Source organism: Podarcis muralis, chromosome 8, assembly GCF_964188315.1.
Source record: "Podarcis muralis chromosome 8, rPodMur119.hap1.1, whole genome shotgun sequence".
Classification (NCBI taxonomy): Eukaryota; Metazoa; Chordata; class Lepidosauria; order Squamata; family Lacertidae; genus Podarcis; species Podarcis muralis.
This window is the reverse complement of record NC_135662.1, coordinates 86,831,547-86,858,108: the sequence shown is the minus strand read 5'-3', so window position 1 is coordinate 86,858,108 and position 26,562 is coordinate 86,831,547. Positions and strand designations below refer to the sequence as shown.

Genomic DNA, 26,562 nt, shown 5'->3' with positions numbered 1-26,562 from the left:
GCTAGTCCTGCTAGTCCTTTCAACCAATGTGTGGGTTTCCTGTTATTCTCTATCTAAAATGACATTTGAGCACAGCACCCCCACCAGATTAGTCACCAAAGCAAATGACATTTTATTGACTCAATAAGCAACCTCGTGAGCAGCAGAGAATCTCTCAAGGTAAAATTTCCTTTCCTTGCAATAGCCTTGCTCTGCATCTGTATTTTAGGAGTGGCCAGACTCTTATTGAAATACTGCAGGACTAAATCCACACAGATGGTAATATTGCAGACGACCAACGGCTATCTGTTTCTACACCTTCTATATTACTTTGCTTCTTGAAGATAGTATTTATTGGTTGTTTCATTGTTGGGGCTCATCTGGACATCTGGGGACTTAAAGGAAAGAAGTATGGCTTCACAGGGCTGTTCTCATATTCACTAGAGGCCTTCACGACAACGTTTAGTTTCTCAGGCTTAGACAGTAATCCTTAGGGGAGCCTTTTTCAGCCCAAGGACCATATTTCCTTCTGGACCACCTTCCAAGGGCCACATGCCAGTGTCGGGCAGGGCCAGAAGCAAAAGTGGGTGGAGCAATAAATGTAAATTCTACCTTCCTCAAGTAGTCTAGCTTCTAAACACATTGAGACATTCCTCAACCCATGCAAGCAAGTGTCAAGATCAGGATTCACGGGCATACTTCAGTCAAGGAAAAGGACTTGAGTAACAAAGTTGGGCCAGGGAGGGGTGTGGCTTGGGGAGAGGGGTGTGGTCAGACAGAGGGGCTTGGAGGGCTGCATTTGGTCCTTGTGTCTGAGGTTCCCCACCCCTCTGCTAAATAAATAAGACTGGCCTCCATTGGAGAAGGAAACAAGAAATAAACTGCCTCCCTCCTTTCTTGGTGCAGCCTTCTTTTGGTTGTGTTAGCAGAAAAGTTCTCATTAACAGCTGTTTGGAAAACTGTATTCAAGATGGTTTCTATTGTGCTAATAGTGTTCTGCTTGCAACATAACTTGGCATATGCTGGAAAGCATCTAGCATCTTGTGGAACACTCTCAGGATGGATATACACTGATCTGAGAAAATGCAAAAAAACCCAACACAATGTAATATAGCTCTCAGCTCAGTTTCCCATTAATGATGGATTGCTGCTCTACAATGCCCTCTGGTGTCACATTTGTATAACGAATTTTTGACGTTATAACTGACCTGTGTAGATTAGTCCTCAGTCTGCATACTGTCTAGTTAGAAAGGTATCTTAAAGTGGGCAGCAATAAATCAGCAAAAAATATGATTAAATGTGACTGCACTTAAAGTACACTATATCAAACCCAACAGCAAAAGAAACTGGAGGAAAACATTATGATTTATTTAGACAATTTATACTCAGCTTAAGGTAAAAACAAAACAAAAAGAAATAATTCAATTTGAATGGCATGGGGGGAGGAGGGTGTTCCAGAGGGTCAGTGCCAATGTGGAGAAGGCTCAATATTGCAATATTGCAAGGTAGCAATGCAATGGCCATGGATTAGAAGAATAACAACCTAGAAACAAACCAGTAACCAGTATAATTCATTAAGAGCAGGGAAGACATGTATAATAAATGGAAGGATAGGCAACCAAGGATGAACACAGGCAAGTAGCTCTGAATTCTAGGAGCAGTTGTCAGGAAAGCTAATGCTATGAAGGAGCTGAGGCTGGTGAGGAAGAAAAGGGGCTCTTCCAGGTAAGGATGACAAAAATAAGGCAGAACTGCTCATCTCCTGTTTTGCATTTATATTCTCCCAAAAGGGGAACTGTGTCCAACCCTACATAAGCAGCAGGACTCATGTCTGGGGTGCAGGACTGCAGTTCAAGATAGATTAGTAGTTGGTCAAGGATTACCTAGTTGTATTAAATTAGTTCAAGTCTTCACGGACAAATGAATTGCTGATAATTTTTCAGAAACACTCTATCATCAGTGAGAAAATTTAGAGAGCAGGTGAGTTGTCCATAAAAAAGTCCATGATCTTTTGGTTAGTATGTTAAATACATGCAAGCTAGATGATCTGGTGGATTCATAGCTGGTTGGAAACCTGTAATCAAAGAGTGCTCATCAGTATTTCCTCATCAAATTAAAGTGTGGTTTTGAGTGGGGGGCAGCAGGGCTCTGTCCTGGGCCAGATACTCTACACAGTGATATGATATGATATGAATATATTTTATTGAAAAGGTTTCAGTTATAAAGTGATGCAAAGAAAAATAGAAGAAAAGAAAAACAAACAGGCACAAAAATGTGTAGAAAATATATATGAATATATACAATATACAGAAAATACCCTAACCCATACATTCTTTTATCAATTTGATGTGATTATTTGAATACGTATGTATATATTAATAGTCTACTACATTTTTTATAAACTCATTCCAAATATTGCCATATTTATCCAAACAAACCGTTATATGAAAGTTATATGAACAGATGGAAGGAATCCTTACCAGATTTGCAGATGGCACAAAATTAAGAAGGGTAGTTAACACATCTCAAGACAGGAATAAAATTCAAAATAGCCATGATAGGCAAACAAAAACAAAAACAAAAAAACACACAAACAAAATAGGCAATGAATAAATAAATAAAATGCATTTGGAGGATATCTAGTTTTGCAATTTTGTACATGTGGAAAGACTCACATTCATGAAATTCATCACAAGCAGAACATGAGTCAGCAGGACTCTCCTCCCAGACAAAAAAGTGGCAATTATTTCCAACTAATGGGAAGTAATAGTTCCAGGGTATTTTTACTGCACTAGTTAGATCTCACCTGGACTACTATGTCCAGTTTTAGACACCACACTTTAAGAATAACATAGATAGCCCCCTAGAATTCTGGCAGCAGGTGGGGGACTATCTTGTTGGATCTATTTGTTGCAGATACTTTAGCTGTACATCTCCTGTACAAAGAAGGGCTTATACCAGATGATGTACAAGGATCCATCCATCTCTGTGATGCACAGTTCTGTGATACTATGTACACAGTTCCCATTCTGAAGTTTTCCTACTCACTAGGGTGTCTCATGTTTCTTGTTTAGCTTGAATGAATACGTCAGTGAGACATAGAATAATAGAATTGAAGAGTTGGAAGGGATCCAACTCTTTCTGCAGTAATAACCAGCTGTACAAATATAAGATGGGGGATACATGGCTTACATGTGAAAAGGATCTAGGGGTCTTAGTGGGCCACAAGCTTAACATTATGCGTGAAGCAGCAACAAAAAAATAAAAATAAAAGCTAATGCTATTCTAGGCTGCATCAACAGAAGTATAATGTCCAGATCAAGGGAAGCAATAGTACAACTCTATTCTGACTTGTTCAGACCACACTTGGAATACTGTGTCCAGTTCTGGGTGTCACAATTTAAGAAGGATGTTGACCAGCTGGAATGTGTGCAGAGGAGGCCAAGCAGTGTGATAAAAGTTCTGGAAACCAAGCTTAATGAGGAACGATTGAAGGAGCTGGGTATGTTTAGCCTGGAGAAGAGGAGACTGAGAGAAGATGACTGATAGGTGATAGCCATCTTCAAATATCTTAAGGGCTCTTACATGGAATATGGAGCATACATTCCAGAGGGTAGGATCTGAACCGATGGCATCAAGTTACAAGAAAGGAGAGTCCAACGAAACATCAGGAAGAACTTTCTGACAGAGCTGTTCAACAGTCAGACTCCCTCAAGAGGCTGTGAGTTCTACCTTCCTGGGAGGTTTTTAAGCACAGGTTGGGTGGCCATCTGTGATGGATGCTTTAGTTGAGATTCCTGCATTGCGGAGGTGGGAATAGATGACCCTTGGTGTTGCCTCCAACTCAACAATTCTATGATTCCATGATTCTATCCCAAGGGTCAGCTAGCCCAACCCCCTCCTGGGTGCAGGACATATACATCTAAAGTGCCTTACTGACAACTCTGATATATAAAATACAGGTTATGAGAATACACCTTATGAAATATTATAAACATTGCTATAGAAGATTATATTACAGTGGTACCTCGGGTTGCATACGCTTCAGGTTACATACGCTTCAGGTTACAGACTCCGTTGACCCAGAAATAGTGCTTCAGGTTAAGAACTTTGCTTCAGGATGAGAACAGAAATTGTGCTCCGGCGGCGCGGTGGCAGTGTGAGGCCCCATTAGCTAAAGTGGTGCTTCAGGTTAAAAACAGTTTCAGGTTAAGAACAGACCTGCGGAATGAATTAAGTACTTAACATGAGGTACCACTGTAATGCAGTTTGGAAAGTCACAAAGTCTACGGGAATCATATCATAGCTTGAGCACAAGGTGGTGCTATTACACAACACAGAACAAATAATCAAGGAGCAGCAATTGCTGTCTGAAGTCTGTAGCCACCAGACAAAGGAATCTCAACGAGAAAGGAAGCAGATCACCATTACAAGCAAATCTATAGAAATTTCATGTGGAAATAGGCACCATATCCATTTCTAGATTTAAAAATACGAAAGTTTACCTTGCAAACTTACAATGGACAATCAACTTTGGCGGTTGTCTTAGAAAGAATCATCACGTGTTTCAGATCTGAGAGGAGAAGAGGCTGCGAATATGGAAATAAATCACAACAGCAGGCAAGTTGTGTCCTTTTTTCTATATCTCTGTGCATGTGTGGCAATGTGTGAGTCCTTTCGCTATTCAGTGGTGGAGGAAAAGAAAAGTGGGTCTCTGGTGGCAAATGTGCTGAAGGATTTGAAAGTGGATGCAAAGGAGCTGTCGGCTCGGAGAGCCCGGCTGGTTTCTAAGAGCTCCAAGCAGTATTTCCAGCTGGATCCACATTCTGGGGATTTGATATTAAAGGACAAAATAGATCGAGAATCCCTGTGTGGTCAGAATGATCCTTGTCTTCTATTCTCTGAAATCTTGCTGGAAAATCCATTGCAGCTGCATAGAATTGAAGTTCAGATAGAGGATGTGAATGATAATTCCCCCACATTTTCCACAAATCAAATCCTTTTTCAGATATCAGAACACATTCCAACAAATACACGATTTCCTTTGGAGACAGCTCAGGATTCAGACAAAGGAGAAAATGCTATCCAGAGCTACACACTGAGTGCTAATGAACATTTTAGGCTAGATGAGAAAACTCATACGGATACTGGTACCAAATATGCAGAACTGGTGTTAGAGAAACCATTAGACCGTGAGGTAAACCCACAGATTTCCCTTACTCTGTCAGCCATTGATGGAGGCATCCCCCAAAGGACTGGAACAGTGCAAATTATTGTTGATGTTCTGGATGCCAATGACAATGTGCCTCAGTTTGAGCAAACTGTGTACAAAGTGAGACTAATGGAAAACAGCCCATTGGATACACAGATCACAAAAGTTGAAGCTACTGACAGGGATTTTGGTTCATACGCTCAAATCACTTACTTGTTCAGCCAAGTGCCACAAAATGTGTTGAGATTGTTCAAGTTAAATAAACACACAGGAGAACTTACTCTTACAGGGACAATTGATTATGAAGAAAATACAAATTATGAGATGAACATCAAAGCCACAGATGGAGGCGGACTTTCTGCTTACTGCAAAGTCGTCGTAGAGATTGAGGATGAGAACGACAATGCTCCAGAGATTACCATCACTTCCATCACCAGTCCCTTACCTGAAGACTCTCCCCCAGACACAGTGGTGGCCCTCTTCAGTGTCACAGATGTGGACTCTGGGGACAGTGGAAGAACCGCCTGCACCACTGAAGTCAACCTGCCATTTGTGCTAAAACCCACGGAGAACAACTATTACCAGCTGGTGACCCAACAACCACTGGACAGAGAACAAGCCTCTGAGTATAACATCACCATTACAGCCACTGACAGAGGCTCTCCCAGACTCACTTCCACAAGAATACTTCATGTTGAAGTGTCAGATGTCAATGACAACCCTCCAGTGTTTGAAAAGCCATTCTATCAAATGCAGTTAAGAGAAAACAATATTCCAGGTCTTCTGATCGGTTACGTCCATGCTGTTGATCTGGACACAGCGCAGAATGCCAAAGTGACCTACTCGCTTTTGCCTGGGAAGGTCAATGATGGCCCCACATCCTCTTACATCTCCATCAACTCTGAAACGGGGAACCTGTATGCCATCCGGTCTCTGGATTATGAGGAAGTACAAGATTTCCAGGTGACGGTGAGGGCTGTGGATTCAGGTTCCCCTCCACTGAGCTCCGAAGTTCCCATCCGCGTTCAGGTCGTGGATGAAAATGACAATGCCCCCTTCATCCTCTACCCTCTCCAGAATGGCACTTCCCCCTCGAATGACCTGGTTCCCCGAGGGGCAGAGACTGGCTACCTGGTCACCAAGGTGGTGGCTGTGGACAGGGATTCTGCGCAGAACTCTTGGCTTTCCTACCAGCTCCTGAAGGCCACAGAGCCGGGTCTCTTCACGGTGGGGGCCCAGAATGGAGAAGTGACCACCTTGAGGCCGGTCAGCAACCGAGACAGCTTCAAGCAGAATCTGATTGTGGTGGTCCGAGACAACGGCCACCCTCCCCAGTCCACCTCTGCCACGCTCAGAATCCTTCTAGTGGACGGCTTCTCTGACCCTTATCTGAAAAGTGTGGCTCTCCCAAAGGAGGAAACAGTGGAGGAGGAAAACCCCAGCCTGACAATGTATTTGATCATCTGCTTGGCTGCCATCTCAAGCATCTTTCTCATTTCTGTGGTGGCGTTTGTTGTAATCAAGTTGCAGAAACGTGAAAAGTTCATAGGAACCTACAACTCTGCAGCCAATTTCCCAGTGGGACCTGATTCCCAGGAGATCTCTGTGGATTCTGGTGCTGGATCTCTATCCCAGGCTTACAACTATGAGGTGTGCTTAGCTGGTGGGTCTCTGAACAGCGAGTTCCGGTTTCTCAGGCCCCTGTTTCCTGTTTTCTCTGTGGAGCCTCCTAACACTCAGCTGAATCCAAGGAGTTCCAATGATTCTGAAGGACTCCCAAGTCATGCAGGTGAAAGTCAACATATCCTCCAGGTGAGAGTACCATTTGAATCCCTTTTGTATGGTTTCATTTCAAACTGTATTTGCTACTTTCTTGATGAATATCATCCTTTGTTTCTTCCAGAATAAATGAAACCTAAGCTCAAGTATTCCTCTCAAAACATCAGAAATAATAGTTTCTTATTTTCTTCTGTTTGAGTACTTTGTTGTATTTTCCATAAAAAATATCATATTGATCTTTCACATCATTCACATTATGTGATTATGTGATACCTTACTACATGAGTTTATATATCACTATGAATCCTGTTCCCTTTCTCTTCTCAATAGAAGTGGCCAGTCGATGATGTATTGCTGAAAAATTGAAAGGGATATAATAGACTTTTTGGAGAAAATATACAATATTGCAACTGAGGGAGAACCTCCACAATTTATTTCTTTTGAAAAAGCTGCATATTGTTACAGCAAATATATCTGCATAGTACATTCTAAGATTAAAAGTGAGCCATGCTTACGGATGGCTCACAAAATGTCAGCATTTTAAAGTGCATTTATTCTAATATACACATTTTTGTTTACAATTTCCCTTAATATAATGCAATGTTTATGCATTTCTATTCACACTTTCCCTGATATACACATTCCTGCACACATTTTTTGCTTGGAAAATTGCACTGCAAAATTTGGAGAAGTATGGATTTCGAAGGACAGTTGCGTTTCAAGTCTCAAATAGTTTTTGGAAGTGTGGGTTAGGTGGTGAACTGAATTTCTTCCCCTTCCTTATGCTTAACAGGACTAAAAAGAAACAGACTGAAATACATGTAAGCAATGAGAGGTTTTCAACAAGAAGCAAGCCTTCATCTTTATGGGTATATTATCATAATTCCCCCAAACATTTCCTGGGTACTTTCCTTGTAGCAAAATAATCTGCTATGAACAGAATACCAGTAAAGCAAAGCCTTTTCTGTTAGGTATATTGTTATCTACTGAAGTACTCACCCTGGGCCAGCAGGGGGATACTGTAGATAGTTATGCAAATAAGGGATCAAAAATGGCGTTCAGTGATTGGATAGTTTTAGAAAATTGTTACAGTTACGCTGTACTGGAGCTCTATATAAGCAGGCTGACTGAACCCTTCAGCTCAGTTCTGTCCTGGCCTGTGAATAAACAAGAGCTGTTTGAAGAATCGCTGTGTTGTCTGATAAGTTCACCCACAACTTAACATATATCATTCAATGAGTATCCATTCGAAGAATACAGAATTGGTGGGGAGGCTTATTCGAGTTTCAGTCTGCAGACCATAAATATAAAATAGAGTGTAAAATGAAAAGTGCCTTTTGGACACCCCTTTTCTTTGTATTTGTGGCTTTGAGGACGGCAGCTCTCATTCCTAAATCAGAAGTAAAGGTAGAAGAGCTTCATAAACTGTTCATTTGCAAGACAACCATAGGGTGAAAAACAACCACAGCAGTAAGAAAGGCAAACAAACAGTGCACTTTAAAATAAGGGAATAACAAAATCCCTGAACAGAAATAGCTAATAAATATAGACCAATCTGACTCAGAAGAACTCATCTTCCTTTTACTAATTGTGGCCTAGCTTTTATTGCTACAACAAGGAACTTGGCTATATTTTCCTCTCTTCTTAGGGTTGGAGTCTACCATTAAAACTGATATATAGAATTCCTCTGCATTTCCCAAATGTAGAGAAAGTGTTGGTGAGATAAACTGGGATCTTATATCCCTATAAAATGCAGTATAGGAGAACATGAGCAGATGTTTTGACTGAACCATTTTTGCAAGAGCAAACTCTCAAGTACCAAAGCAGCCTTGTAAGCTGACTTATACAAGTCAGAGATATAACTGTTGATACCAAAGCACTGAACCTAGCCATTGGAAATCACCTTTTGTATCTAGGGGTATTGGTTGCAGACTAAGGTAAAGTGGTATGCAAACTCCTTTTGTCAGGGCTAATGAATTTTGCAAGTTAAGATCTTGAAGTCTGTGTTAACCCAAGTGGCAGCAGATGGGGTAGTGAATAGGCAGTGGTTTTAACACCATTGTTGTTGTTGTTAGCCAAAAACAGAAGAATTTATCAGACAAAGCCAGGGATAGGTAGCCCACACCTGCTGAGGTCAAGATAAATATAGGCAAAGCTAGGAACTGATTTCTATTGTTTTCTAAGAACAAATACCTGCTTCGGTTGTAAGACTACATTGGAGACACATCTTGGAACACAGAAAAGTATTTCTTGGTTTCTCAAAAAAGTGGTTTGTGTTGTCTAAGGATTCATTTATCCCCAGCATTCAATCTTGAACTCCATACATAATCTAGGTAAACACTTTGGCTTTGTACACCTTCAAAACTGAAGCTGTATGACGACTGCCTTTTCTATAGTATAACCTCAGTAGTGCAGCAAGACTATTCAGTGCAGACAATACAGTGTTTTGTATCTGATGCGACCGGGACACAATGGACCAAAAAGTAATTCCAGTATTTAAAATTATTGACTTGCACTATTACATGCTTACTGATGGCTCATTTATATTTTTCTTTGGAAAAATAATCACTTTTTGTTTTATCATAGTTGACTGCCAACTGTTCTGTCTTGCAGTAGCTTGAGAATTTAGACTTCAATCTTTTCAGATTAACCTAAAGTTGTGAAGGGTAGTACAGCATGATCTGTATATGAATGAATGAATGAATCTTTATTTGCATCAGCCATCGGCCATCACAACAAAACAACAATACCGTATACATAGAATAGAAATAAAAAGACAATTATATAAAATACATTTTAGGGTTTTGAATCAGTAGTCAAATAGTGGATCTTATTCCAATTGCCCCAGCTAAAAACCTTGCAACTTTTGCTGTCACCTGCTCATCTTGATCTGCCAAGAGAAAGGACACTGTGGCAGTGGCTGGGTGACCCGGAATGGACAATAAAAGAGGGGTGATAACCTCGTCTCTCAAGTCTTCATAAAAGAGAGTGCAAGCCAGAAGGGCACCACTGATTCATTACTGCCATCTCCACAGTGACATGATCTGTATATAGAACCAATGACATTTCTGTACCAGTCAATACAGAGAAGTGGTACACTTGAGCATATAGTTCAGGAAAGAGATCATTCAAATAAATATTAAAAAACAAAGGGGCTAGAAAACATCTCTATGTTACCCCACATGCAGACCCTCCAAGTTTCCCTATCTTACAGCCCTGATTTAGAGAAACCATCCTGGTTTCTGATTTGATCTCAGAATGTCCCACTTTTCCTTAGGATGACCCTACTTTCATTGGAGAAATGTTGGTGGGTATACACATGCCATTAGAATGGGGTTCCTAACATCACCCTTGGAATTACATCTAACCTGCACCTTTGAACTGCTGTATAGCTACCTTTTTTAATTATTCAGCCACATGGTGGCAGCAGAGGCATATGCATTGATTGGAACTCAGGATTTTGTTTTGTGAAAAATCCCTCCGGAAGATCACAGGAATATTTGAAACAAGAAGGCAGCTAAGAAGACGGTCTGTGAGAAAATATATAATATTCAGTACAGCAAAGCCATCAGCACTGCAGCACCAAATTTACTTCCCCAACAGCAGAGATGGTCAGTGGATGAGAGTCAGAAAGTGTATATATTGGCCAGAAATTGAAGAGGCAAACCTTGAACCATGGGAGACTCCTTCAGGAGAAAACAAGGTCTGTATCTTTTTCTTTTCCTTTGTTTCCCTGGAGCATTGTGTGTTTCAAGTCATTATTCTGTGCCTGAAGAAAAGAAAACTGGGTCTTCGGTGGCTAATGTGCTGCAGGATTTGAAATTGGGAAAAGGAGAGCTCTCTGCTCGCAGAGCCCAGCTAGTGTCCAAAAGTGCTAAGCAATACTTCCACCTTGATACCCACTCTGGGGATCTGCTGATAAGCGAAAAAATAGACCGAGAAGCTTTATGTGGGCAAACTGATCCCTGCTTACTTCTCTCACAAATTGTGCTGGAAAACCCATTAGAGCTCCACAGTATTGTAGTCAAGATAGAAGATGTGAATGATAATGTCCCCAAATTCTCTACAAAGGAATTTGATCTGGAAATTCCTGAAAATGTCTCTCCAAATACACATTTCCCATTGGAATCTGCCCAAGATGAGGACCTGGGTAGAAATAACATCCAAAACTACACACTCAGTCCCAATGAGCATTTCCGCCTCGATGTTAAAAGTGAAGAGGATGGAAACAAGTATGTGGATCTCGTCCTGGAGAAGCCACTGGACAGGGAGAAGGACTCACACTTTGGTCTGACTCTCACAGCTGTGGATGGAGGGGAGCCACAAAGAACAGGCACAGTTAAAATAAATATTGATGTTCTTGACATCAATGATAATTCCCCACAGTTTACTCATTCTGAATATAAAGTAAAGTTAAAGGAAAACAGCCCACAGGGCACTCTGGTCTCCAAAGTGGAAGCTACAGATTTGGATTTTGGTTCAAATGAACAGATCACCTACTCATTCCACCGGATGCCTAAAAAAATATACAATTTGTTCCACCTAAATGAAATCACTGGGGAAATCACTGTTTTAGGTCAAGTTGATTATGAAAAAGAAACCAGCTATGGCATGAGCATCAGAGCAACAGATGGAGGGGGCCTTTCAGGGCACTGCAAGGTTCTGGTAGAGATTGAGGATGTGAATGACAATGTCCCTGAAGTGTCCGTCATATCCATCACTAGTCCTTTGGCAGAGGATTCTCCCCTGGAGACACTTGTGGCTCTCTTCAGTGTCACAGACCGAGACTCCGGAGACAACGGCAGAACCATGTGCTCTGTGGAGACAAATCTTCCCTTTGTCTTAAAACCCACAATGGATAACTATTATCAGCTTGTGGTCCAAAGTCCCCTGGACAGAGAGAAGGTCTCAGAGTATAATATCACCATCACAGCCGTTGACCAGGGCTCCCCCAGGCTCACTTCAACAAGAATTATTAATGTTCAGATCTCAGATGTCAATGACAACCCTCCAGTATTTGAAAAGTCTTCATGTGAAATGCAGATACGGGAAAACAATATTCCAGGACTGCTCATTGGCTCAGTCCGTGCTGCTGATCTGGACACTGAGAAGAATGCCAAGGTCACCTACTCACTTTTGCCTGGGAAGGTCACTGATGGCCTTGTGGCCTCTTACATCTCAGTCAACTCTGAAAGCGGAAATCTGTATGCCCTTCGATCCCTGGATTACGAGCAGATCAAAGATTTCAAGGTGACGGTGAGGGCTACAGATGGAGGGTCTCCTCCCCTCAGCTCAGAAGTTACTGTCCGAGTCATTATCATAGACGAAAACGACAACGCTCCCTTCTTCCTCTACCCTCTTCAGAACAGCACATCCCCCTGCAATGAGCTGGTGCCCAAGTCGGTGGAGGCCGGCTACCTGGTCACCAAGGTGGTGGCTGTGGATGGAGATTCTGGCCAGAACTCGTGGCTTTCCTATGAGCTGCTGAAGGCCACAGACCCTGGTCTTTTCAGCCTAGGAGCCCAGAATGGGGAAGTGAGAACCAGGAGAGCCCTGAGCGAGCGAGACACCAGCAAGCAGAGGCTCCTGATAGTGGTCAGGGACAACGGGCTCCCTCCCCAGAGCAGCACTGCCATGCTCCATGTCCTTCCTGTGGGTGGCTTTTCGGATCCTTATATGAAGGCTGTGGAGGTCAGTAAAGAGGAGCACGAAGAAGATGGGACCTTGACCTTTTACTTGGTGATCTGCCTGGCTGCAGTCTCCTTTGTGTTCCTCGTTTGCATTGTTTCCTTTGCTGCCATCAAGATCTGCAGGAGGGATCCCAGGGAAAGTTTTATCGCTGCCCCTCCTCACTTCCCACCTGCCAGACCCGACATCCCAGAGAACGGTGGCGATTCTCAGAGCGGGTCGCTTTCCAGGAGTTACCACTACGATGTGTGCTTAACCGGGGGGTCCTTGAGCAGCGAGTTCAGATTCCTCAGGCCCCTCATTCCTGTTTTTTCTGTGGGGGACCCAAACCTCAATCTGAACCAGACCACTCCTTCTGCTTCCCAAGATATTCCTAATCTGGTGGAAGAAAAAGAATCAGAGAAAAAGGTGAATAATTTCCTGTGCTGTACACCAGTTAGTTTCTTTGCTTGGTAATTAGGCATATCAGACGTTCTTGTATTGCTTTTGAAATTTATTGACAATATATTTTGACATTTTAGAGCATGCTTCAGTTTAAAAATCATTTATTTCAAGCCCCTGTGAGACTTTAAAAATCATTTGTTTATTTCAAGTGTGTATGAAACATTTTTTCTCTTTTCCCTCTGTCTTCATCGCTGGTGAATCATCTCCATCTGATATTTCCTCTCTCCTCCTCTCTTCTTCCCCCCTTCCATTTCTCAGGCAGGCCACCTCTTCCCAGCCTATGGATGAGTTCAGATTCTTTCCTTCAGCCCTCCTGCTATTTAGGTCCTCTGCCTTTGGACTTTCTGTATATTAAAACTCACTCAGAACATCATAGCCCCTCAGATACACCAATGTGTCCCAGAATATACCTCCAAGGTGTGGACGACATACCTGTAGCTGCAGCTGCTGAAGTACCTGCACACAGGAGCCCTGGTTAGAGCAGGCTTCCCAGTTATATACATGGCATCATTTAGAGGGTCTTCTTGCTGGTGGCACCCACCTGTGGAATTGCCTTCCAAGGGAAGATCACTGAGTACCCTTTTCAGTGTTTTGTTGTTGTTTAGTTGTTTAGTTGAGTCCGACTCCTCGTGACCCCATGGACCAGAGCACGGCAGGCACTCCTGTCTTTCACTGCTTCCCGCAGTTTCGTCAAACTCATGCTGGTAGCTTTCTGTGTTTGATGACCTTTTTATTTATACAGGCCTTTTAAACCATCAGCTTTTTGAGCAAACAAATCTGTGCTCTCATAGTTTTCTCTTTTATTATTTGAACTGTTAATATGTTAAGGGCAATTAGGCTGACTTTTAATCTGCAATTAAAATGAACAATGTGGGAGAGGGAAACATAAGCAATATAGAAATCTGTATTTTAATGAGTCAAACCATTGGTCCAGGTATCTTTTCTTTTCTTTTTTAAATATAATTTTTATTAACAGGCCAATCAAATCACATTAGTTCCAAATTATACAGCCAGATTTTTAAAATTTTGTTGCGGGTACCCATACTTCAAGCTCCGAAAGGGATCCAAACTTCACTCTTGCTGCTGCTTTAATTAAACAGTTCTATCCAGTTCTGTCCAAATAGTCTCTTTGTTATTTTCCTCATCTTCTTGGTGTTATCATATATTCCTTTCTTTGTGATCTCTGATAATCTTCACAAACTGGTTGAAAACAAACATATCCTGTGTGGGTTTTGCACTCTCCAAGAGTCATATCACATAAAGGACAGATGCCATTTCCACACCTCCGTAAAGAACATTCCCACAGAATGTCCGTTGATTTCCACAGGCTTGCCAATCTATATCTCAGGGGGCCCTGCCAGGTCAAGATCACATTCCGATAGCCATACATTCACATTCCGATGATCCTGGTCCTCCTCCCCCTCGTCCTCCTATGGGCAAGCCTGTCTTAACAAAACTCCATTTATAACTGCGTCATAAAACTTTCTTTCCATCCCCGATGTTTCCACCAGTCCTCTCTTTGATCAGTAATTCATTTCCACACAGTTCTTAACTCCTGCTTGTGATTAGTAATTTGCAACGATTCTTCTCTCTGGAGGGGAGGGTTATTGGTACTCACATAAGACAAAAAAAGAAAAGTTTTTTCCTCCCCCCCCTTTCTGTTTCACTCCAACATACCAATCTTTTAATGATGATTCTTCACTTGATTTATTTGTCCAGCCTGTCGCTCCGCTCGCAGAGATCCCATTAATCAGCAGTCTTTACTCCCGATCTTCACTTGATGTATGTGCATTAGCTTCTTTCCAATTATATATTTCCAATTATATATTTCGAGCTAATGCGAACCAGTGCGCGATTAGAGACAGCGGCAGGGAGAGCTGACCTCACCCGAGGGCTTCGTGCCAAGTGTCCTCACCCCCTTCTTTCAAATCTGGGGGTGAATTATGGACACAGCTGGCAAGGCAGTCCCCCCCATTCCCTTGGGGGGGGGCAAGGGAGGCTGCATACTCCCATATCAGCCTCTTAATTACCTCGTGTGGGTCGGAGAGATGTTATTGTCGGCCATCTTCCAATGCACCCCCTGGTGGCCCCCGGTCCAGGTATCTTTTCAGACCTACTTGAGGATGCCAGGGTTTGAAGCTTGCATGCTTTGTATGCAGAGCAGTTTTTTTTACCACTGAACAACATGCCCTTTGATGTAAGATTAGGTTTCTGCCATTTATAGTTGCAAAATGGTGCAACAGACTGAATTGAAACCTGGCATTGTAAAGAAGTACCTTTGAGGATGGTCCATACTAAACCTAGGATAAAAATGATAAGGAATGGCTTGTTGTGAATGAGTTGGTTGTGTGATGTACTTTGGTGGCAAATTGGCATTTTCTTAAATGTAAATCACTGGGGGGGCTTTGTCCGGAAAGATTTCTCTTTTGGATTGTATCTTTTGCCCAATGGTTTGCTGACATAGGTACATGGGAAAGTCTAGTATGTGCTTTAATGGTAGTGAAACATATTCATAGTTCTTATTTAAAATGCTTTTTTAGCCATTGTTAGCCACCCTGAAAAAGATGGTCAAACGGAGAGGCTTTTGTGCAGTTTGCAAGTGAGTTTCAGTTGAAGACACTGACAGAGTGTGGCTGAGTGAGGGACAGAAAAGCGAAGGGGGGAGGAGATGAAAAAGTGCTATATGTTCATAGCTGTGGCAACTTAGTCAAGGCTAATTTGGCTGAATCACATCCCACCATTATAATGAGAAATGAGGAGTGGAGGCATTTGTTCTATGGCTTATACTTTGAAACTTGGCAACATATTTTTTGTAGAGTGCCTTCCTGCAAGTGCAGGACATGATTAGACATGGTTAAGATTGTGCTGTAAGATCTACTGAACAGAACACTCAGCCCCTGCACAGACCCTGTAACCTGAGTTCCCACCAGACTGGTGTAAGATCAAGCACATCAGAAGTCTTTACCATTGCTTGGAAGAGACTCTTGTGTCCCTCCATTCTCCATACCCTCAGCACAAATTAAAGAATCAACTATGTCTATCCCCCGAGCCAACAAGCATGAACCCAGAAGTGGGGAAGAGGGTTGGTGGCAACCACATATGTCTAGACAGCATCTTTGGACCACTGCATATGATGATAACTAGGGCTGCAATCCTAACCCCACTTACCTAGGAATAAGCATCATTGAATTGAATAGTACTTTCCTCTGATTAGACTTGGTTAGGATTGTGTTGTAAAACACCCCAGAAATACCTGGTGTCTAAAAAACACAGAAAAAGTTTCTGCTGGTCACAACAACCACCTGAGACTTAAGGAATATTGTCTCCAGTTGTATTCCCAACCTGCAGAATAATGCCATTGAGGGTTATCAGCTGACATACATCATAAATCAATTCCACAGGTGCATGTTGGGATGATCAGGATGGAACTGAAGTTTGGTCTGTTCCTATATGATTCTTCAAATGATATTTCATTGGAGCAAATATCATGTCCTATAAACAACTTCCACACCACATGATGGGTCACAAAGTATTTAGAAACTTGCCTGTCGTTGTGTTCTACAAGATCTGTATTATCTTACATTATGAGATTTATACATAAAGTATAAATATCAATATAAACACCTATATTAAGTATATGCATTATGGCAAGGGTCCTACTGTATTTGTATTTCTACCCATGGATGTGGGGTACTGTAGGTTAGGCTGTAATGGGGGGTTTGAGGAACAGACATTGGGAGGTTTCAGCAGCCTAAGAAATATAAAACATGACATAATAATTTTGGGAGCAGGAACAAGGTTCCAAGGATTGCATTCAACTAAGTGGAACTGAAAGACATCAATGCATGTAAAAAAAAAATAATCAAAAAAATCATGCCCATAGATTTCAGCGCATGTACACTGTGAATGACTTAGATGGAAACAAATCATACAGCCCATATTGTGTCTGTAGCAATTCATGAAAGTAAAATACTGTACGGTGATAATAAAATAATTTCTCACCAAATCATCATCATCAAAAGAAAAAAAAGCTTTATTTCATATCTCAGGTTCTAAAGAAACTCTTAAAAAGAAAGAAAGCTGGGAATATGGGGTTTATGTTCCATTGGGGTGGCTGCTCTCTTGCCTCTCCACATGAATGCTCATATTCTGGAAAATCTTTTGTTTTTTGTAACGCCATAACATAGTTCAAACACAAGGTGGTGGTATTGCACAAGATAAAAGAAGGAAACTGGGGAGCAGCAGTTGCTCTAATCAAGAGCTGTAGCCATTAGACAAAGGAATCAGCACAGGAAAAACAGCAGACCCCTATTGCAAGCCAGTCTTCAGGAATTCCAGTGGGAATAAGCAGGACACAGTGTCACTTTCAGAAGATAAATACAGTTAAGAAGAGACACGCCTTGGAATAGAGAAGAGGACAATGCCTTGCATTTCAGGAGGAGAGGCTGGGAGAATGGAAATGCCCCTCAAGATCAGGCAAGTTTGGTCTTTTTCCCTGTGTCTCTGTGCATGCATAGCAATGTGTGAGTCTTTCCGCTATTCAGTGGCAGAGGAGGAGAAAAGTGGTTCTCTGGTAGTGAATGTGCTAAAAGATTTGAGAGTGGATGCAAAGGAGCTGTCTGCTCGGAGAGCGCGGCTGGTTTCTAAGAGCTCCAAGCAGTATTTCCAGCTGGATCCTCATTCTGGGGATGTGACAGTAAAGGATAATATAGATCGGGAGTCCCTGTGTGGTCAGAATGAACCTTGTGTTCTACTGTCTGAAATTGTGTTGGAAGCGCCGTGGCAGCTACACAGAATTGAATTTCAGATTGAGGACGTGAATGATAATCCTCCCAAATTCTCTAAGAATCAATTTATTTTTGAAATACCTGAGCAGACTCCTGTGGATATCAGATTCCCTTTGGAAAGTGCAGAAGATCCAGACAAAGGAGAAAATGCTGTTCAGAACTACACCCTTAGTCCTAATGAACATTTTAGGCTTCATGTGAAAAGTCACAGTGATGGTAGCAAATATGCAGAATTGGTGTTAGAGAAACCGCTAGACCGTGAGGTGAATCCACAGATTTCCCTTATTCTGTCAGCAGTTGATGGAGGAATCCCAAAAAGAACTGGAACAGTGCAAATAATCATTGATGTTCTGGATAACAATGATAACTTGCCTCAGTTTCCACAATCTGAGTACAAAGTGAAGCTAATGGAAAATAGCCCATTGGATACTCTGGTCACCAAAGTTGAAGCCACTGACAGGGATCTTGGTTCCAATGCTCACATCACTTATTCATTCAGCCAAGTGCCAGAAAATGTCGTCAGATCATTCGAGTTAAACAAATATTCCGGGGAGCTTACTACTGCAGGAACAATTGATTATGAAGAAAATACAAATTATAAGATCAACATAAGAGCTACAGACGGAGGAGGCCTTTCTGCTTACTGCAAAGTCATTGTGGACATTGAGGATGAGAACGACAATGCTCCAGAGATTACCATCACATCCATCACCAGTCCCTTACCTGAGGACTCTCCCCCAGACACAGTGGTGGCCCTTTTCAGTGTCACAGACGTGGACTCTGGGGACGGTGGAAGAACCGCCTGCACCACTGAAGTCAACCTGCCATTTGTGCTCAAACCCACAGAGAACAACTATTACCAGCTGGTGACCCAACAACCACTGGACAGAGAACAAGCCTCTGAGTATAACATCACCATCACAGCCACGGACAGGGGCTCTCCCAGACTCACTTCCACGAGAATACTTCATGTTGTAGTGTCAGATGTCAATGACAACCCTCCAGTGTTTGAAAAGCCGTTCTATCAAATGCAGTTAAGAGAAAACAATATTCCTGGTCTTCTGATCAATTCGGTCCATGCTGTTGATCTGGACACAGCGCAGAATGCCAAAGTGACCTACTCGCTTTTGCCTGGGAAGGTCAATGATGGCCCCACATCCTCTTACATCTCCATCAACTCTGAAACGGGGAACCTGTATGCCATCCGGTCTCTGGATTATGAGGAAGTACAAGATTTCCAGGTGACGGTGAGAGCTGTGGATTCAGGTTCCCCTCCACTGAGCTCAGAAGTTCCCATCCGCGTTCAGGTCGTGGATGAAAATGACAATGCCCCCTTCATCCTCTACCCTCTCCAGAATGGCACTTCCCCCTCGAATGACCTGGTTCCCCGAGGGGCAGAGACTGGCTACCTGGTCACCAAGGTGGTGGCTGTGGACAGGGATTCTGCGCAGAACTCTTGGCTTTCCTACCAGCTCCTCAAGGCCACAGAGCCGGGTCTGTTCACGGTGGGGGCCCAGAATGGAGAAGTGACCACCCTGAGGCCAGTCAGCAACCGAGACAGCTTCAAGCAGAATCTGATTGTGGTGGTCCGAGACAACGGCCATCCTCCCCAGTCCACCTCTGCCACGCTCAGAATCCTTCTAGTGGACGGCTTCTCTGACCCTTATCTGAAAAGTGTGGCTCTCCCAAAGGAGGAAACGGTGGAGGAGGAAGACCCCAGCCTGACGATGTATTTGATCATCTGCTTGGCTGCCATTTCAAGCATCTTTCTCATTTCTGTTGTGGCATTTATTGTAATCAAGTTGCAGAAACGTGAAAAGTTCACAGGAACCTACAACTCTGCAGCCAATTTCCCGGTGGGACCTGATTCCCAGGAGATCTCTGCGGATCCTGGTGCTGGATCTCTATCCCAGGCTTACAACTATGAGGTGTGCTTAGCTGGTGGGTCTCTGAACAGCGAGTTCAGGTTTCTCAGGCCCCTGTTTCCTGTTTTCTCTGTGGAGCCTCCTAACACTCAGCTGAATCCAAGGAGTTCCAATGATTCTGAAGGTGTAGCCAGTCCTGCAGGTGAAAGTCAAAACATTATCCAGGTGAGTGCAGCATTTGAATCCTTTTAGTATGGTTTAATTTCATTTTCTCTCTCTAGTTTGCTCCCCTTGTATCTGTGAGGTGGTAGCCTGATTTCAGCTGAGTGCAGAAAATATGAATGCGGGTTTGAAATTCTACTTTAAAAATTCTGCTCAGTTTACCTGTGTCCTTGTATTCTGATATTGTTGTTTCTGTCCTTGCATAGAGGAATATACACTTTCATATTAATATTTTTGTGGTTTGATGTGCTATAGAATAACTTCATAACCCCTTTAAACACTCTGTATGGGAGGGGGGTGTCACTCAAAAGCTGAGATACAGGTTGCTTTCAGATGACCAGTTTACTACTTTTTAAAAAAAGAAATAAAGTGATACAAAGAAAAAAAGAGGGGAATGAGGAAAAAGAAGAACAATGCTATGTATAAGAAAAAAATACAAAAAATCAATGTAATGCACTCCCATGTTGTAATCGATATATACATATTTATAGCCTGCTACATTCTCTGTGTGCAGGCCATATGGCATCAAGCAAAAGCTATCATACACTTTCCAAGGTATTTTCGTGTCGTTTTCCTCACTGCAAACTGTATTGAGGGCCAGGGAGGGAGATTGTTCCACAAGAGCACCATATGTACTGTGCATCTTGAATTTCCGCGTATTAGATTGAATCCCATACACAACAGTGTTCAAGATCTATAGAAGGTAATGCATTGTTTTGTGATATCTGCACTGATTCAAATGGAAAAGAGGCATCTTCCTAGGAATGAATAGGTCTTCTCTTAATAGAGAAACTGTGAATCTGAACCTTTCCTGTTCAGTGTAATGTGCACTGCATTCAGTGTTATTTACTGGATCTTAGTGGCTTTTCTTTGCTCAGCCACACGGTGGTAGTACAGGCAAAGACATGAACTGGAATTCAGAATTTTGTGAAGGAACTCACAGGAAGCCATGAGCAAAAAGGTGGCTGGAACAAAGGACGGGTGACTTTCATATGCAATAAAGAGATAACATACAGCACAGCAAAGCCATCAACACGGCAGCATCAAATTCATTTCCACAGCAGCAGAGATTATCACTGGAGGACTGTCAGAAACTTCATCTTTTGGCCAGAGATTCCTGAGCCATGGGAGACGGCTACAGAAAGGAACAAGGTGTGTATTTTTTCCTTTTCCTTTGTCTTCCTGGAGCACTGAGTATTTCACTTCACTATTCTGTGCCTGAAGAAAAGAAAAGGGGGTCTTTGGTGGCTAATGTGCTGGAGGATTTGAAACTGGGAACAGGGGAGCTCTCTGCTCGCAGAGCCCAGCTGGTTTCTAAGAACAGTAAGCAATATTTTCATCTTGATACCAAGACTGGGAATTTGTTGCTAAATGATAAAATAGACCGAGAAGCATTATGTGGCCAGACTGATCCTTGCTTGTTACACACTGAAATTGTGTTGCAAAATCCCTTAAAAATCTACAGCATTGAAATCAAGATAGAAGATGTGAATGATAATGTCCCCAAATTCTCTAAAAAGGCATTTGATCTGGAAATTCCTGAAAATTTCTCACCAAATACACATTTCCCCTTGGAATCTGCCCAAGACGAGGACCTGGGGATAAATAACATCCAAAACTACACTCTCAGTCCCAATGAACATTTCATGCTTAGCATGGAGAGCAACAAAAATGGAAGGATATATGTGGATCTTGTCCTGGAGAAGCCACTGGACAGGGAGAAGGACTCACACTTTGGACTGACTCTCACGGCTGTGGATGGAGGGGAGCCACAGAGAACAGGCACAGTTAAAATAAATATTGATGTTCTTGATATTAATGATAATTCCCCACAGTTTACTCATTCAGAATATAAAGTAAGGTTAAAGGAAAACAGCCCATGGGGTACTCTGGTCTTCAAAGTGGAAGCTACAGATTTGGATTTTGGCTCAAATTCTCAGATAACATATTCATTCAACCGGGTACCAGAAGAAATATATGATCTGTTCCACCTAAATGAAAACACTGGGGAAATCACCCTTTCTGGTCAGCTTGATTATGAAAAAGAAACTAGCTATGAGATGAGCATCAGAGCAACAGATGGAGGGGGTCTTTTGGGACACTGCAAGGTCCTGGTAGATGTTGAAGATGTGAATGACAATGTCCCTGAAGTGTCCATCATATCCATCACTAGTCCTTTGGCAGAGGATTCTCCCCTGGAGACACTTGTGGCTCTCTTCAGTGTCACAGACCGAGACTCTGGAGACAATGGCAGAACCATGTGCTCTGTGGAGGTAAATATTCCTTTTATGTTAAAACTCACTATGAATAACTATTACCAGCTTGTGGTCCAAAGCTACCTGGACAGAGAGAAGGTCTCAGAGTATAATATCACCATCACAGCCGTTGACCAGGGCTCCCCCAGGCTCACTTCAACAAGAATTATTAATGTTGAGATCTCAGATATCAATGACAACCCTCCAGTATTTGAAAAGTCTTCATGTGAAATGCAGATACGGGAAAACAATATTCCAGGACTGCTCATTGGCTCAGTCCGTGCTGCTGATCTGGACACTGAGAAGAATGCCAAGGTCACCTACTCCCTTTTGCCTGGGAAGGTCCCTGATGGCCTTGTGGCCTCTTACATCTCAGTCAACTCTGAAAGTGGAAATCTGTATGCCCTCCGATCCCTGGATTACGAGCAGATCAAAGATTTCAAAGTGATGGTGAGGGCTACAGATGGAGGATCTCCTCCCCTCAGCTCAGAAGTTACTGTCCGAATCATTGTCATAGACGAAAACGACAACGCTCCCTTCTTCCTCTACCCTCTTCAGAACAGCACATCCCCCTGCAATGAGCTGGTCCCCAAGTCGGTGGAGGCCGGCTACCTGGTCACCAAGGTGGTGGCTGTGGATGGAGATTCTGGCCAGAACTCGTGGCTTTCCTATGAGCTGCTGAAGGCCACAGACCCTGGTCTTTTCAGCCTAGGAACCCAGAATGGGGAAGTGAGAACCAGGAGAGCCCTGACCGAGCGAGACACCAGCAAGCAGAGACTCCTGATAGTGGTCAGGGACAACGGGCTCCCTCCCCAGAGCAGCACTGCCATGCTCCATGTCCTTCCTGTGGGTGGCTTTTCGGATCCTTATATGAAGGCTGTGGAGGTCAGTAAAGAGGAGCACGAAGAAGACGGGAGCTTGACCTTGTATTTGGTGATCTGCCTGGCTGCAGTCTCCTTTGTGTTCCTCGTTTGCATTGTTTCCTTTGCTGCCATCAAGATCTGCAGGAGGGATCCCAGGGAAAGTTTCATCGCTGCCCCTCCTCACTTCCCACCTGCCAGACCCGACATCCCAGAGAATGGTGGCGATTCTCAGAGCGGGTCTCTTTCCAGGAGTTACCACTACGACGTGTGCTTAACCGGTGGGTCCTTGAGCAGCGAGTTCAGGTTCCTCAGGCCCCTCATTCCTGTATTTTCTGTGGGGGACCCAAACCTCAGTGTGAACCAGACCCCTCCATCTGCTTCCCAAGATATTCCTAATCTGGTGGAAGAAAAAGAATAAGAGAAAAAGGTGAGGGATTATGCCAGTGAGTTAACTTGTGATTAATAATGCCTTTTGCTTGGTTATTAATAACATCAGATGTTGAAAGAAGAATCAGAGGAAAAGGTGAAATAATTTCCAAGTACACCAGTTAGTCACTTTGCTTGGTAATTAGGCATATCATATGTTCTCGTATTGCTTTTGAAATTTATTGACAATATATTTCACATTTTAGAGCATGTTTCAGTTTAAAAATGATCTGTTTTTTTCAAGTCGATTTGAAACTTTTTTTCTCTTTTCCCTCTGTCTTCATTGCTGGTCCATCATCTGCATTTGCTATTTCCTCTCTCCTCTTCTCTTCTTCCACCCTTCCATTTCTCAGGCAGGTCACCTCTTCTCAGCCCATTGTTGAGTTCAGATTCTTTCCTTCAGCACTCCTGCCATTTAGGTCCTCTGCCTTTGGACTTTGTGCATATTAAAACTCACTCAGAACATCATAGCCACTGCAGATACACCAATGTGTCCCAGAATATACATACCTCCAAGGTGTGGACAACATACCTGTAACTGCAGCTGCTGAAGTACATGCACACAGGAGCCCGGATTAGAGCAGGCTTCCCAGTTATATACATGGCATTATTTAGAGGATCTTCTTGCTGGTGGCACCCCACCTGTGGAACTGCCTTCCAAGGGAGGATCACTGAGTACCCTTTTCAGTGTTAGATGACCTTTTTATTTATCCAGGCCTTTAAACCATCGGCATTTTGAGCAAACAAATCTGGGTTCTCATAGTTTTCTGTTTTATAATTTGAACCGTTAATATGTTAAGGGCAGGTAGGCTGACTTGTAATCTGCCATTATAATAAACAATGTGGGAGAGGGTAACATAAGCAATATAGAAGTCTGTATTTTAATGAGTCAAACCATTGGCCCAGGTATCTTTTCAGACCTACCTGAGGATGCCAGGGTTTGAACCTGGCATGCTTTGTATGCAGAGCAGTTTTTTACTACTGAACAACAAGCCCTTTGAGGTAAGAATCAGGTTCTGCAGTTTATAGTTGCAAAATGGTTCAACAGACTGACTTGAAACCAGGCATTGTAAAAAAGTACCTTTGAGGATGGTCCATACCAAACCTAGGATAAAAACGATAAGGAATGGCTTGATGTGAATGAGTTGGTTTTGTAATGAGGGACTTTGGTGGCAAATTGGCAGGTGCTGTGCATTTTCTTAAATCTACATCACTGGGGGGCTTTTTCTGGAAAGATTTCTCTTTTGGATTGTATCTTTTGCCCAATGGTTTGCTGACATAGGTAAATGGGAAAGTCTAGTATGTGCTTTAATGGTAGTGAAACATATTCATAGTTCTTATTTAATATGGGTTTCTTGGCCAATGTTAGCCAAGAGGATGTCCTCACCCTGAAAAAGATGGAGGAGACTTTTGTGCAGTTTGCAAGTGAGTTTCAGTTGAAGACACTGACAGAGTGTGGCTGAGTGAGGGACAGAAAAGCGATGGGGGAAGGAGATGAAAAAGTCCTATATGCTCATAGCTATAGGAACCTAGTCAAGGCTGATTTGGCTGAATCACATCCCACCACTATAATGAGAAATGAGGAGTGGAGGCATTAAGTTCTCTGGCTTATACTTTGAAACTTGGCAACATATGTTTTGTATAGTGCCTTCCTGCAAGTGCAGGACATGATTAGACATGGTTAAGATTGTGCTGTAAGATCTACTGAACAGAACACTCAGCCGTGCACAGACCCTGTAACCTGAGTTCCCACCAGACTGATGTCAGATCAAGCACATCAGAAGTCTTTACCATTGCTTGGAAGAGACTCTTGTGTTCCCTCCATTCTCCATACCCTCAGCACAAATTAAAGAAGCAACTTGGTCCTATCCCCTGAGCCAACAAGCATGTGCTAGAGAACCCAGAAGTGGGGAAGAGGGATGGTGTCTAGGCAGCATCCTTGGACCACAGCATACGATGATGACTAGGGCTGCAATCCTAACCCCACTTACCTAGGAAGAAGCACCATTCAATTGAATAGTACTTTCCTCTGATTAGACTTGGTTAGGATTGTGTTGTAAATCACTCCAGAAATACCTGGTGCCTAAAAGAGATAGAAAAAGATTCTGCTGGTCACAACCACCTGAGACTTAAGTAGTATTGTCTCCCATTGTATTCCCAACCTGCAGAATAATGTCATTGAGGGTTATCAGCTGTCATACATCATAAATCAGTTCCACGGGTGAATGTTGGGATGTTCAGGATGGAACTGAAGTTTGTTCTATTCCTACATGATTCTTCAAATGAAATTTCATTGGAACAAATATCATTTCCTATAAGCAACTTCCACACCACATGATGGGTCACAAAGTATTTGGAAACTTGACTAAGTATGAAAACTTTCATTGTGTTCTACAAGATCTGTATTATCTTATGTTATGAGATTTATACATAAAGTATAAATATCAATATAAACATCTATATTAAGTATATGCATTATGGCAAGTGTCCTACTGTATTTCTACCCATGGCTGATCGGAGTGCCATGTGTTGACTGAACTCTGTGTGTGCAGATATGCCAGGTGTCACAAGGTGGGAGACCCAACTTACTGGGGATAAGATCTGACACAGAGGTTCCTCTCTGGGCCCCAGCTATAGAGAATGTTCAGCTGGAAAAGAGGGGACTAGAGAAAGAATGTCCCATGGGGAAGGGAAGTAAGAGAGAGAAAGAATAGCGTCTCTGTGTGGGGCACTGAACTGTTTTACTAATCTGTACAACATTTTATACTAGGCCCCTACTTGTATATATCACATTAGGAAGATAGAACCCAGTTCAATGAGTAGTAAGTAACAGTGACTCTTCCTCACATGCCCATGTTTACAGATGAATGTGAACTTTATATTGAAACGCACATATTCATCTTCTGTGAGGAACTGAAAGGACTGAATGGCCAGGGAAACCTTAATAATACAGAATGCTAATATGTATAGAAGAGCATGTGTGTGGTGTATGCTTTAGAGAAAGCGGTGCAGTTCCCTGTAGGTCATGACATGAAATGTCTT

At 42.6% G+C, this 26,562-nt stretch overlaps 4 protein-coding genes across 5 annotated transcripts in view; all 4 read left to right on the top strand.

The window, feature by feature from the left end:
• LOC114601134 (protocadherin beta-16-like) overlaps positions 1-26,562 on the top strand; it is an 88,737-nt gene that overhangs the window by 15,736 nt on the left and 46,439 nt on the right. The window contains exon 1 of one of the 2 annotated variants that reach the window (XM_077933498.1): positions 17,280-19,979. The exons of the other annotated variant lie outside the window; for it this stretch is intronic. Within the exon in view, the coding sequence (XP_077789624.1) occupies positions 17,523-19,979 (2,457 nt within the window). The 5' untranslated portion in view covers positions 17,280-17,522. Of the gene's footprint in view, positions 1-17,279; positions 19,980-26,562 lie in introns of those variants that run through there. 2 annotated transcript variants of the gene reach the window in all.
• Positions 4,170-8,156, top strand: LOC114601135 (protocadherin beta-16-like). The gene has a single exon (XM_077933497.1). It carries the CDS (start codon positions 4,577-4,579, stop codon positions 7,097-7,099), a length of 2,523 nt encoding a protein of 840 aa, XP_077789623.1. The 5' UTR covers positions 4,170-4,576; the 3' UTR covers positions 7,100-8,156.
• Positions 10,459-13,181, top strand: LOC114601125 (protocadherin beta-16-like). The gene has a single exon (XM_077933507.1). It carries the CDS (start codon positions 10,646-10,648, stop codon positions 13,112-13,114), a length of 2,469 nt encoding a protein of 822 aa, XP_077789633.1. The 5' UTR covers positions 10,459-10,645; the 3' UTR covers positions 13,115-13,181.
• LOC114601131 (protocadherin beta-16-like) lies at positions 20,753-23,520 on the top strand. Its single transcript, XM_028738203.2, has one exon. The coding sequence runs from the start codon at positions 21,101-21,103 to the stop codon at positions 23,510-23,512; it is 2,412 nt and encodes an 803-aa protein (XP_028594036.2). The 5' UTR covers positions 20,753-21,100; the 3' UTR covers positions 23,513-23,520.

Coding starts and splice junctions, on each gene's coding strand:
- LOC114601135 (XM_077933497.1), top strand. CDS start 4,577: ATGGAAATAAATCACAACAGCAGGCAAGTTGTGTCCTTTTTTCTATAT.
- LOC114601125 (XM_077933507.1), top strand. CDS start 10,646: ATGGGAGACTCCTTCAGGAGAAAACAAGGTCTGTATCTTTTTCTTTTC.
- LOC114601131 (XM_028738203.2), top strand. CDS start 21,101: ATGGGAGACGGCTACAGAAAGGAACAAGGTGTGTATTTTTTCCTTTTC.